A 14,388-nucleotide genomic window follows, 5' to 3' on the forward strand; every position below is an offset into this window, starting at 1 on the left:
ACCTTGTAATGATATGGAGGTAGTTTTGGCTTCTGCCACTTTCCCCTTTAAAGAATCTGCCTTATTCAGTAACAGCACATTTTCTGTACCAAACGAACCACAGCAAACAACGGACGGGCCCTCCTGGCTGTGAATCGGGAGGGGGGACCTCGTCTGCGAGCGAGAGCCGAGCGCGAGGTTAATTCACAGGCAGCAGCGCAGATCCAGGCTGGGAAGGAGGAGGGCACCCAAAAGACTGCCGGGAGCAGGAAGCCACCCTCTGCAGGCCGGGACAAAGCCCAGGAGGCCTCCACGCGTCGCCACGGCAACGCGAAGTCCGCGCCCGCCCGGATTGGCCGCGCCGGCGCGCGCAAGGCCTTCTGGGAGAGCACGTCCCGGCCGCCGCTCCGCCGGTTTGAACTTGGCGGGCCAGATGTGGGCCGCAGGGCGGTGGGGGCTTGCCTCTCCCCTTCTCGAACCCCGTTTCATGGCCGACTGCAGGTCCGGGTCTCGGCCGTCCTCTGGCTTCTCTGTTCTCATGGCAGGCCCCCGGGGGCCGGGCCTGGAGGCGGTGGAGGTATGCTCGCTGTCGCCACCGCTGAGCTGCAGCAATTCCACCCTGTCGCTGTTGTCTCCCCTCGGCCACCAGAGCTTCCCGTTTGACCACGACGATGGTGACGGGGAGGAGGAGGAAGATGTGGACGAAGATGCTTATGACTCAGAGGCCAAGGTGGAGAGCCTGAGAGGAGTGGAGTTACAGGGGTGCACCAGGTAAATCCGAGATACAGGCCCCTCAAGATTCCTTAGACCCCACTAAGTACCTGCGTCTGGCGACCAGATACCCTCCTGTCTCCCCTCTCAAAAGGCAGCGCGGGCACCTGCAGCCGCAGGTGCTGCTCCTTTTGGCCCAGAGCCTTGGGCCGGTTCTTACTCATGACTACAGATTTTTCCATCGTTCTTAGTCCCTTTTCCTGAGTGTGTGATGGTTGCTACAATCTTCCTCCCCAGAGAAATACACCTAAACACACAAGCAGCGAGCACTAAACACACGAAATTGGTACAGTTTCAGGCATTTCATGAAGACTCAAAGGTCAGAGTGGGGACACTATAACTCTTGTTCAAATCTTTAACACCCACATGTGGTTTACTGCATCTTAGTAATACCTGTAGCGATTATGAAAAAAATCTGGTTGTCAGTGAAGTAGGTTGTCGTAAGCAGTATACTTTTTATGTCAGATTAAAAGCTGAAGCTTTGAGGTTAGCAATGACTTCAGCATCCAGAGACGATGTCAGGGATGCTCTTAACAGTTAGTAAGAGTAGAAGCCATTGAATGCTAGAATCAAAGGGATTATTAAAGTCATCTTAATTTATTTCTACAGTTCTTTCAGCAAACATTTAGTTTGTGCCATATATGCTTAGTCGCTCAGTCGTCTCCCACTCTTTGCGACCCCATGGACTGTAGCCCACCAGGCTCCTCTACCCATGGGGATTCTCCAGGCAAGAATCCTGGAGTGGGTTGCCATGCTCTCGTCCAGGAGATCTTCCCAGAGATCGAACCCAGGTCTTCCACGTTGCAGGCAGATTCTTTAGTGTGTGAGCCACCAGGTAAGGGCCTATAAATAAGACAGGCGTGGTCTCTACTCTCTTGGAATTAAAGGCTAGGTCAAGCCATTCATTTTACAGATAACAAAACTGTGGCTCAGAAGACAAATAGAAAGTCTAATTCGAAGGCTTCCACCTAGTCATCAGAGGAGCTGGGCCTAGTACCAGGGTATACTGATCATGTTTTCTCTTGCCTATGCTACATGCCTATTGTTGGGAAGAAATATGAGCAAAGGGCCTATCCTTTCAGGAATATCTTTTTCTGAGAGAGGCTTGGTGATGCAGGTGCATTTGGAGGTAGATTCATTATGTCAACTTCAGAAAGCATTTACAAGGTTCTGATTGTCAGGCTGCACAAGGCGCTATACAGGAGATCTAAGAAATACAGACCAGAGAACCCATGCTTTATGTGTAGGCAACCATTTAGCCCCTGTTGCTGTAAGGCATGCATGCCTGGGGTGAGTAAACTGAATATGAAGCCACATGAAATGACTCGCGTACACAGTTGTAACAGTGAGTCTCTTAAGAACGAGAAGTAATAGTAAGTACATTGGTAGGAATGGAGATCAGTAACAGTAAGCAAGCAAGCCACTTATCTACACAGTTTGTAGCAACAAGAAACCGTTTCAAAGGAGTCCTTTTTCATGTGGGCCTTTGTACAGATTCTTCAGGACTGAGTTGGTCCCAGTAATTTTTACGAAGATATTTATTATTTATTTGGCTGCCCTGGGTCTTTGTTGTGGCACAACGGATCTTTGATCTTAGTTGCAGCATGTGGGATATAGTTCCCTGACCAGAGATTGAATCTGGGTCCCCTACATTGGGAGTATAACTTTAGCCCCTGTACCAACAGGGGATTCCTGGTCTCAGTGATTTTTAAAATATATTTTAAGGTTTTGCAAAATAACTCCTGAGCTTAATCAGCAGGACTAAGCTATGTAGACAGTTGAGCAACCCAGGGAATGATGGCTATCCAGAGGCCATCCACAACTCTGCTGCTGAGACCTTGCATTAGCTTTGGAGAACCAAAGCCCTGACCAAATGGAGCTCACCACGGGAGGAGCTAGTTGTATTTTTTTTTTTTTTTTTTTTTTTGAGCTAGTTGTATTTATGTGAAACCTCAGCCAAAGCCTAAATGAATTGGTAACACCCCAGGGCTCTAGCTGCCTTCCTTATCATAGTTCATCCCCCCTGATTCAAAGAATAGGTAGGATGTGGTCTGGAAAAATTGCAGGCATAGTCAGGCCTGTATGTGGGAAGTGTCAGATGCCTGTGAGGTGTTCACTAAACGCTTGCTGAGGGAGTGTTTATTCCCACTTCCTAGAGAACAGATAGATGTGGTGATTGTTCTCAAATGCTTCAGAAAATCGACCATCTCTTTTCAGGAAAGAGAAGTATTTAGAACATTTCCTTATTCCACCTCTCTACCTCTTAACTTTGGTTGGGGCCCTGATAGTTGGGGCCTCCTGAGAAATCTGTATGCAGGTCAAGAAGCAATAGTTAGAACTGGACATGGACCAACAGACTGGTTCCAAATAGGGAAAGGATTATGGTAAGGCTGTATATTGTCACCCTACTTATTTAACTTATATGCAGAGTACATCATGAGAAACACCGGGCTGGAAGCAGCATAAGCTGGAATCAAGATTGCTGGGAGAAATATCAATAACCTCAAATATGCAGATGACACCATCCTTATGGCAGAAAGGGAAGAAAAGCTAAAGCGCCTCTTGAAAGTGAAAGAGGAGAGTGAAAAAGCTGGCTTAAAACTCAACATTCAGAAAACTAAGATCATGGCATCTGGTCCCATCACTTCATGGCAAATAGATGGGAAAACAATGAAAACAGTGACAGACTTTATTTTCTTGGGCTCCAAAATCACTGCAGATGGTGACTGCAGCCATGAAATTAAAAGATGTTTGCTCCTTGGAAGAAAAACTATGACCAACCTAGACAGCATATTAAAAAGCAGAGACATTACTTTACCAGCAAAGGTCCGTCTAGTCAAAGCTGTGGTTTTTTCCAGTAGTCATGTATGGATGTGAGAGTTGGACTATAAAGAAAGCTGAACGCCAAAGAGTTGATGCTTTTGAACTGTGGTGTTGGAAAAGACTCTTGAGAGACCCTTGACTGCAAGGAGATCCAACCTGTCCATCCTAAAGGAAATCAGTCCTGAATATTCATTGGAAGGACTGATGCTGACACTGAAACTCCTGGCCACCTGATTGGAAGAACTGACTCATTGGAAAAGACCCTGTTGCTGGGAAAGATTGAAGGCAGGAGGAGAAGGGGATTACAGAGGATGAGATGGTTGGATGGCATCACTGACTCAATGGACATGAGTTTGAGCAAGTTCTGGTTGTTGGTGATGGACAGGGAAGTCAGGTGTGCTGCAGTCCATGGGGTCGCAAAGAGTTGGACATGACTGAGCAACTAAACTGAATTGTATAGGTGTGGGAGGGAGCAGTACCAAATGTGGTTGGGGAGCAGGAGTCAAAGATCTGTGTTTCCGGCTTGGCTCACTGGGTGAGTGTTGATACTGTTCTCTGAGGTAGGATTATAGGAGGAGGGTAGTGAGTGAGTGGTAAATGACTAGATTTGTTTTGTATTGATTGAGTTTGATATTTAAGTGAAGCCATCTATCCAATGGTAGAAAACACAAGTTTGGAGCTCAGGAGTAAGATCTAGCCTGAAATGCCTTTGAGTGGGCCTCATCAGCACCTTCATGACCAGGGAAGCTATGGGAGGATGAGGTCGTGTTCTGCCAGACAAAGATATATAGGGTGTAAACAACATACCAACAGTGTTCCTTTCCCACTAGAACACAAATTCCATAATTGCATGAATGAATGGAAAAACAGGGGAAAAAACCACCACCACCACCAAGTAAATGGAAGTTACAAGGCAGAAAAAGCTGAGCATGCCATAGGGGAAGCAGTTGGTTTCCTGAAGCAGGAATGTTAAAGAGACAAAGAGGGGCTGAATCTATAATAACCCAGTCTTTCTCTAACTGCCTCATGTCCTGAACAGCCTTTCTTTCCATGGGCACTCATGGTTCAACTTTTCCTATGGGGGTCTTGTACCTGGCCAAGGCCTTGTGTTCTTTATGTATATATGTATTCACAAGTACTTCCCTTTCCCTTTGCTGTTGAGCTTGAGTGAATGGTTACTTTTCCATGTACCCAGAAGAGAGAGACTGACAACTCTGGGGAAATTGTGGCCACTTTGTCTGAGAACTGGCAAAAAGGAGTCCACCAAACCATTAAAGAACACAAGGCCATATATTTTATGTACCTTTTTATTTCAAAACAACTTCAAACTTACAGAAAGATCGAGGGTATAAAGAACTCTGTCCACCCTTCACACCAAAACCGTAATTGTTACCACATTGGCATTACCATCCTCACTGTGTAGATATGTATTCTTTCCTTGTGAACTACTTAAGGGAGGAAAAGGGAAAAGTCTGCACCAGGATTTGGTTAGGATCATGTGTTGTAATTAGTTGTCCAGGCATAAGATGTTTAAGAATGAAAAAGATTACTGTAATTGAGGCAAATGGACAGAGTGTGATTTTAGAAGATGAGAGAGTTCAGAGGCTGTCTAAAGGATAAACTAATTTAAACAATGGGCTCTTTTGTTCTTAGTTTCTAAAGTGTATATTTACATATAAAAATCACAGTATTGTCAGTGTATCATGGAATTCTACTTTTATTGTGCAGCCAAATCATTTTGACTGCTAAGTAAAAGAGCTTTGAGTGCAAGGTCTATAGTATCGTCTCTTTTGTAATAGTACGGTTGGATCCGAAGATAACCAAGAAGAACAGAAGCAGGTGCACTTGCCAGAAAGCAGCCTGACACCGTGGGAAGTGTGGTTTGTTGGCAAAGAAAAAGTAGAACGTGACCGTCTGCAACAGAAGGCTCTAGAGGTAAAACTAGACAGTCTTCTTTCTATTTAATCCACAAGCTCACAAAGTTGAGCTGCTGTCAAAATCAGAATGTTATTATCAGGATGTTATTATCCCTCACCACAAAGTTTTAGCATATTTTGGTATCAGTTTGCTATATCCGTATTTATAGCTTACTGGAGAAATGATACGTGTTCCAGATTATAAGAACATTTGGAAAATACAGCTAAGCATAATTTGGAAAATTAAAATCTCCAACCTCGTTCCCTGAAAACAACTAATGTTAATAAGTATGGAGTGTAGCCTTCCAGATTTTCTTCTCTGTAAATTTTTTTAAAACATATGTGCAAATGTATATTCATACAGAGAGTTACCATATGTATGTTTTACTAAGGTACAAGTCAACCTCATATATTTGGTAAAATTTTTAAGAGAGGAGAGAACTAAAAACTGAAGTAGAGGCAGGAAGTCTACCCTGTGATTCAAAGCTTGTGCCCCAGAGTGATTTGTGCTGGAAGAAGGGAGTCTGAGGGGCTTTCAGGTTTTCTTAGTTTCTCTTTACCTCCCTGCCTCGCTTCTGGACATTTTTCTATTTTTAATTCTCTCTGAACTCTCCCTCTCCAAACTCAAAAAGATACATTTTCACATGAATCCGTCATTCTTTCAACTCTTACTGTTTGCTCTTTAGAATGTAGCAGCCAAATAGATTTGGGTAGTTTGAAATCCTCCAGTGTCTAGGTTATCTGAATTCTCTCCGTCCAAACACAGAAACCAGGTAGATGCGCATGGTGAGGGATATATCTTGTTTTTAATAAATAGGATCACTCTTTTGTAACCTGTTTTTTTTCTGCCTATTACATTATTAATATGTTTCTATATCATTAAATATTTTCATATTATTTTTAAATGGCTGATTACTAAAATATATTTAAAATGTATCATATGTATAACAGAACATAATTAACCCGTTCGCTATTGTTGTGTGTTTAAGTTTGGTCTCATCTATTAGGGGGCCCTGGTGTCTCATCCACCTGCCAATGCAGGAGGCATGGGTTCGATTCCCAGGTTGGGAAGATCCCCTAGAGAAGGAAATGGCAATACCCACTCCAGTATTATTGCCTGGGAAATCCCATGGACAAAAGAACCTGGTGGGCTATGGCCCATGGGGTCGCAAAATAAAAACACAGTGATAAAAACAACAACTAACCTATTAGTATCCCTATTGCTGTAAAAATCCTTGGAATTAAAACTTTGCCCTCCATGATCTTTTTGGAGTAAATTTTCCATTTCAGTTTTGAAACTAGTTCTTTCTGTGATGGCTTTCTAGCCAGGCTCTTGACATAATTGTAGAAACCAATACATTCTGCTTTTTCCCTACTACAGTATACTTTGTATTCTAAATACAAATTTATTCCTGGAAAAGTATACTGTAGTGCTTGTTTCTACTTAGAAGGGCTAGGACTTGAGAAAAACCTAATGGTTTGATGTCAGATAGGCTTATTTAAACTTTTACACTTCAATTTCCTCATCTTTACAGTAAGGATAAAATAATACTACTCAGTCACAGTTTTTTAGAGGATTAAATGAGACAAAGTGTAAGGGTAGCTAGTGATTTTATTGGTATTGTTATTGATATCATTGCTAGTCACAGTCTTTTTTTCCATCTTTTAAATTGAAATATAGTTGATTTACAGCGTTGTGTTAGTTTCAGATATATAACAAGCTGATTCAGTTTATATATATATATGCATGCGTGTGTGCTCAGTTGCTCAGTAGTATTTGACTCTTTGTGACCCCATGGACTGTAACATGCCAGGCCCTTCTGTCCACAGGATTTTTCAGGCAAGAATGCTGGAGTGAGTTGCCATTTCCTCCTGCAGGGTATCTTCCTGACCCAAGGATCAAACCCGTGTCTCCTGCATCTCCTGCTTTGGCAGGCGGATTCTTCACCACTGAGCCACCTGGGAAGACTCTCTTTACACACACACACACATATACAATGAAGCCTCTCTTTACACACAAACACACACACATATACATTTTTAGATTCTTTTCTGTTTTCAGTTCAGTCGCTCAGTTGTGTCCGACTCTGTGTAACCCCATGGAAGCATGCCAGGCTTCCCTGTCCATCACCAGCTCCTGGAGCTTACTCAAACTCATGTCCATTGAGTCGGTGATGCCATCCAACTATCTCATCCTCTCTAATCCCCTTCTCCTCCCACCTTCATTCTTTCCCAGCATCAGGGTCTTTTCCAGTGAGTCAGTTCTTTGCATCAGATAGCCAAAGTATTGGAGTTTCAGCTTCAACATCAGCCCTTCCAATGAATCTTCAGGATTGATTTCCTTTAGAATGGACTGGTTTCATCTCCTTGCAGTCCAAGGGACTCTCCAGAGTCTTCTGCAACACCACAGTTCAGAAGCATCAATTCTTCAGCACTCAGCTTTCTTTATATAGTCCAACTCTCACATCCATACATGACCACTGGAAAAACCATAGCTTTGACTAGACGGAACTTTGTTGGCAAAGTGATATCTCTGCTTTCAATACGCTGTCTAGGTTGGTCATAGCTTTTCTTCCAAGGAGCAAGTATCTTTTAATTTCATGGCTGCAGTCATCATCTTCAGTGATTTTGGAGCCCAAGAAAATAAAGTCTATCACTGTTTCCATTGCTTCCGCATCTCTTTGCCATGTAGTGATGGGACCGGATGCCATGATTTTAGTTTTCTGAATGTTGAGCTTTAAGAAAAAATTTTCACTTTCCTCTTTCACTTTCTCAAGAGACTCTTTAATTCTTTACTTTCTGCCGTAAGGATGGTGTCATCTGCATATTTGAGGTTATTGATATTTCTCCCGGCAATCTTGATTCCAGCTTGTGCTTCATCCAGCCCAGCATTTCTCAAGATGTACTCTGAGTATAAGTTAAATAAACTGGGTGACAATATACAGCCTTGATGTACTCCTTTCCTGATTTGGAACCAGTCTATTGTTCCATGTTCTACCTGTTGCTTTTTGACCTGTGTACAGATTTCTCAGGAGACAGATCAGGTGGTCTGGTATTCCCATCTCTTTAAGAATTTTCCACAGTTTGTTGTATTCCACACAGTCAAAAACTTTGGTGTAGTCAGTAAAGCAGAAATAGATGTCTTTCTGGAACTCTCTTGCTTTTTCGATGATCCAACGGATGTTGGCAATTTGATCTCTGGTTCCTCTGCCTTTTCTAAATCCACCTTGAACATCTGGAAGTTCATAGTTCACAAACTGTTCAAGCCTGTCTTGGAGAATTTTGAGCACTACTTTACTAGCGTGTGAGATGAGTGCAATTGTGCAGTAGTTTGAATATTCTTTGGCACTGCCTTTCTTTGGGATTGGAATAAACTGACCTTTTCCAGTCTTGTGGCCACTGCTGAGTTTTCCAAATTTGCTGACATATTGAATGCAGCACTTTCACAGCATCATCTGTTAGGATTTGAAATAGCTCAAATGGAATTCCATCACCTCCACTAGCTTTGTTCATAGTGATGCTTTCCTAAGGCCCACTTGACTTTGCATTCCAGGATGTCTGGCTCTAGGTGAGTGATACCATTGTGGTTATCTGGGTCATGAAGATCTTTTATGTATAGTTCTTCTGTGTATTCTTGCCACTTCTTCTTAATGTCTTCTGCTTCTGTTAGGTTCATACCATTTCTGTCCTTTATTGTGCCCATCTTTGCATGAAATGTTCCCTTGGTGTCTCTAATTTTCTTGAAGATATCTCCCGTCTTTCCCATTCTGTTGTTTTCCTTTATTTCTTTGCACTGATCACTGAGGAAGACGTTCTTATTTATCTCTCCTGGCTATTCTTTGGAACGCTGCATTCAAATGCTTGTATCTTTCCCTTTCTCCTTTGCCTTTAGCTTCTCTTCTTTTCTCAGCTATTTGTAAGGCCTCCTCAGACAAGCATTTTGCCTTTAGGTTATTATAAGATGCTGGTTATAACTGCCTCTGTTATGTAGTAAGTCCTTGCTGTTAATGTGTTTTGTATATAGTAGTGTGTATATTAAAATTAAACTTCATATCTTTCCCTCCCCCTGCCTTCCCTTTGGTAACTATGGATTTGTTTTCTGTGTATTTCTGTTTTGTAAATATTGTTCTGGCCAAAAAATTTCATTTGGATTTTTCCATAACATTTTGTGGAAAACCTGAATAAACCTTTTAACCAGACCGATACATTCATTTGTATCATTTTTCAAGATTCTGCATATAAGTGGTATCATATGATATTTGTCTTTCTCAGTCTGTCTGTCTTCACTTAGTGAAACTCTAGGTCCATCCATGTTGCTACAGATGGCATTATTTCATTTATTTTTGTGGCTGAGTAATACCCCCTTGGTGTGTGTATACACACACACACCCCACATCTTCTTTTTCCACTTATCTGTTGATGAACAATTTAGGTTGCTTCCATGTCTTGGCTGTTGTAAATGGTGCTGCTGTGAACATAGGGATGCCTTATCTTCTCAGATTTGAGTTTTCATCTTTTCTGGATATATACCCAGGAGCGGAATTGCGGGCAACTCGATTTTTACTTAAGGAACCTCCATACTGTTCTCCATAGTGGGGACGCCAATTCTATTCTCCCCAACAATTCTATTCTCCCCTCTATTCTCTCTCTCTCTATTCTATTCTCTCCTTTTTCTCCACATCTTCTCTAGCATCTATTATTTGTAGTCTTTTTGATGATGGCCATTCTGATCAGTGTGAGGTTATATGTTATTGTTGTTTTGATTTTCATTTTTCTATAATTAATGATTTTGAGCATCTTTTCATGTACCTGCTGGCCATCTTTATATCTTTGGAGAATGTCTGTTTAGATTTTCTGCCCATATTTTGATTTGGTTGTTTCTTTTTGTTTTATATTAACCTGTATGAGCTTTGTATATATTTTCGAAATGAATCCCTTATTGGTTGTATCAGGTGCGAATATTTTCTCTCATTCTGTGAGTTGTCTTTTCATTTTGTTTATGATTTCCTTTGATGTACAAAAGGTTTTAAGTTTAAACAATTGCTTTTGCTTATTACTACATTTTGCTTAGTATTTTCATTACTGTAAAAGATGGATCTAAAAAAATATTGCTGCAATTTATATCAAAGAGTGTTCTACCTACATTTTCTTCTAAGAGTTTTTGTAGTATCTTGCTTTACATTTAGGTCTTTAATCCATTTTGAGTTAATTTTTGTATATCGTATCAGAGAATGGTCTAATTTTATTTATCTACAGATAGCTATCCAGTTTTCCCAGCAGCACTTACTGAAGGAATGTCTTCTTCGTTGTGTATTCTTGCCTCTTGTGTCATACATTAATTGACCCTAGGTATTTTAGTTTATTCCACAGCCTTTTCTCTTCTGTGGCTCTGAGTCTGTTTCTGCCGCAGTGCAATACTGTTTTGATTGCTGTGGCTTTGTAGTATAGTCAGAAATCAGGGAGCATAGTCCTCGAGCTCTGTTCTGTTTTCTCAAGATCGTTTTGGTTATTCAGGGCCTTTTGTCTTTTCATATAAATTTAATTTTGTTGTTGTTCTTTGAAAAATGCCATTGGTAATTTGATAGGGATTGCATTGAATCTTTAGATTCCCTAAGGTAATATGGTGATTTTAACAATATTGATTCTTGCAATCAAAGAACACAGTATATCTTTCAATATGTTTGTGTCATTTTTGTATCTTTCATCAATGTCTTATACTTTTCAGAATACAGGTCTTTTGCCTCCTTGGGTAGGCTTATTCCTAGGTATTTTTTTCTTTCTGATGTGATGGAAAGTGAGATTGTTTCCTTAATTCCACTTTCTGATAATTCCTTGTTTGTGTATAGACATGCAACTGATTTTTGTATAATAATTTTGTGTCCACAACTTTACTGAATTCATTGAGCTCTAGTAGTTTTCTGGTATAATAGCATCTTTAGGGTTTTCTATGTATAGTATCTTGTCATTAGCAGTGACAGTTTATGTCTTCCTTTCCAATTCAAATCCCCCTCCCCTTTTTTCTCTTTCATTTTCTTATCTGATTACTACATCAAGGACTTCCAAACTGTGTTGAATAAAAGTGGCAAGAATGGACACTCTTGTTTTCTTTCTGATCTTCACCATTTTGTATGATGTTAACTGTGGGTTTGTCATTCAGTTCAGTTCCCTCGCTCAATCGTGTCCAACGCTGTGTGACTCCATGTACTGCAGCATGCCAGGCTTCCCTGTCCATCACCAACTCTCAGAGCTTGCTCAAACTCAAGTCCACTGAGTCAATGATGCCGTCCAACCATCTCATCTTCTGTTGTCCCCTTCTTCTCCCACCTTCATTTTTTCCCAGCATCAGGGTCTTTTCCAGTGAGTCAGTTCTTCCAATCAGGTGGCCAAAGTATTGGAGTTTCAACGTCAGCATCAGTCCTTCCAATGAATATTCAGGACTGATTTCCTTTAGGATGGACTGGTTGAGTCTCCTTGCAGGGAGTCCAGGGGACTCTCGAGAGTCTTCGCCAACTCGAAGCATCACTTCTTTGGCATTCAGCTTTCTTTATAGTCCAACTCTCACATCCATACATGACTACTGGAAAAACCATAGCTTTGACTCGATGGACCTTTGTTGGCAAAGTAATGTCTCTGCTTTTTAATATGCTGTCTAGGTTGGTCATAGCTTTTCTTCCAGGGAGCAAACATCTTTTAATTTCATAGGTGCAGTCACCATCTGCAGTGATTTTGAAGCCCCCAGAAATAAAGTCTGTCACTGTTTCCATTGTTTTCCCATCTATTTGCCATGGTGATGGGCCTGGATGCTGCCATCTTCGTTTTTTGAATGTTGAGTTTTAAGCCAACTTTTTCACTCTCCCCTTTCACTTTCATCAAGAGGCTCTTGATGAAAGGGTTTGTCATACATGGCCTTTATTATGTTGAAGGTATGTTCCCTCCATGCCCTGTTTCTAGAGAGTTTGTTTTTTTTTTGTAAAAGGATGTTTTATTTAATTAGAAGATTTTTTTTCATCTACTGAGATGATCATAAAGCTTTTATCATTTAATTTGTTAGTGGGGTGTATCAAATTGATGTGGATATTAAAAAGTCCTTGGATAGCTGGGAAAAGTATTCCTTGATTATGGTGTATGATCCTTAATTTTTAATCTTTATTTTTTATGGATATAGTTGATACACAACATTGTGTTATTTTCAAGTGTACAGCAAAGTGTTTTAGTTATACTATATATCTGTTCTCTTTCTGATTCTTTCCCATATAAATTATTGCACAGTTTTGGATAAATTTCCCTGTGCTGTACAGCAGGTGCTTGTTATAGCTATTTTGAATATTCTAGCATGTATATAAATTAGGAGACCATTAACCCCAGTCTCCTAATTCATCCCTCCCCCTATTCTTTCCCCTTTGGTAACCATAAGTTTGTTTTCAAAAGAATGTGAATCAGTTTCTGTTTTGTAAATAAGTTCATTTGTATCATCTTTTTTATTAGATTCCACATATAAGTGATATCATATATTTGTCTTTCTCAGTCTAACTTGCTTCACTTGGAATGATAATCTCTAGGTTCATCCATGTTGCTTCAAATGGCATTATTTCACTCTTTTATGTAGCTGAGTAATATCCCATTGTGTATATGTACTACCTCTTTTTTTATCCATTCATTTGTCAATGGCGGAGAAAGCAGTGGCACTCCACTCCAGTACTCTTGCCTGGAAAATCCCATGGATGGAGGAGCCTGGTAGGCTGCAGTCCATGGGGTCACTAAGAGTTGGGCAGGACTGAGCGACTTCACTTTCACTTTTCACTTTCATGCATTGGAGAAGGAAATGGCAACCCACTCCAGTGTTCTTGCCTGGAGAATCCCAGGGATGGGGGAGCCTGGTAGGCTGCCGTCTGTGGGGTTGCACAGAGTAGACATGACTGAAGTGACGTAGCAGCAGCAGCAGCATTTGTCAATGGACATTTAGGTTGCTTCCGTGTCTTGGCTATTGTAAATAGTGCTGCAGTGAACATTGGGTGCAAGTATCTTTGTAAAGTATGGTTTTCTCTGATTATATGCCTAACAATCAGATTGGTAGGTCACATGATTATATTTTTAGTTTTTTAAGATACCTGCATAGTGTTTGTGATAGTAGTTGTACCAATTTACATTTCCACCCACAGGGTAGGAGGGTTTCCTTTTCTCCATACCCTCTCCAGCGTTTATTGATGATGCTTCAGCCTGTTGATGATGGCCATTCTGACTGGTATTAGGTGATACCTCATTGTAGCTTTGATTTTGCATTTCTGTAGTAATTAATGATGTTGAATATCTTTTCATGTGCTTTTTTGGCTTTCTGTATGTCTTTTTTGGAGAAATGTCTATTGAGATCTTCCACTCATTTTTTGATTGATTTATATATTTAGTTTTTTTTATTGAGCTACATGAGCTGTTTATATATTTTGGCAATTAATCCCTTGTTGGTCAATTTGCTTGCAAATATTTTCTCTCATTCTATGTGGTTTTTTGTTGTTCATGATTTCCTTTGCTGTGCAAAAGCTTTTAAGTTTAATTAGGTGCTTTTTGTTTCTTTTTGTTTTTATTTTCATTATTCTAGGAGGTGGATTGAAAAAAAGCTTGCTGCAGTTTATGTCAGTGAGTGTTCTGCCTTTCTTTTCCTCTGAGTTTTATAGTATCCAGTCTTATATTTAGGTCTTTAATCCATTTTGAGTTTATTTTTGTACATGGTGTTAGAGATTGTTGTAATTTCATTCTTTTACATGTAGCTGTCAAGTTTTCCCACCACCACTTACTGAATAGACTTTTTCTCCATTATATATTAAAGACTTTCTTTGTCATAGATTAATTGACCATAGGTGTGTGGGTTTATTTCTTGGATTTCTGTCCTGTTCCATTGATCTGT

The 14,388-nt window shown here is 40.6% G+C and overlaps 1 protein-coding gene across 1 annotated transcript in view; it reads left to right on the top strand.

Moving 5' to 3' along the window:
- Positions 1-377: 377 nt before the first annotated feature.
- The window catches only part of CCDC34 (coiled-coil domain containing 34), a 43,822-nt gene continuing 29,811 nt past the window's right edge, over positions 378-14,388 (top strand). Inside the window, exons 1-2 of the mRNA XM_065944298.1 lie at positions 378-750; positions 5,373-5,508. Coding sequence (XP_065800370.1) covers positions 413-750; positions 5,373-5,508 — 474 coding nt within the window. The 5' untranslated portion in view covers positions 378-412. The remainder of the gene's footprint in view (positions 751-5,372; positions 5,509-14,388) is intronic.

This window comes from Muntiacus reevesi, chromosome 9, assembly GCF_963930625.1.
Source record: "Muntiacus reevesi chromosome 9, mMunRee1.1, whole genome shotgun sequence".
Taxonomy (NCBI): domain Eukaryota; kingdom Metazoa; phylum Chordata; class Mammalia; order Artiodactyla; family Cervidae; genus Muntiacus; species Muntiacus reevesi.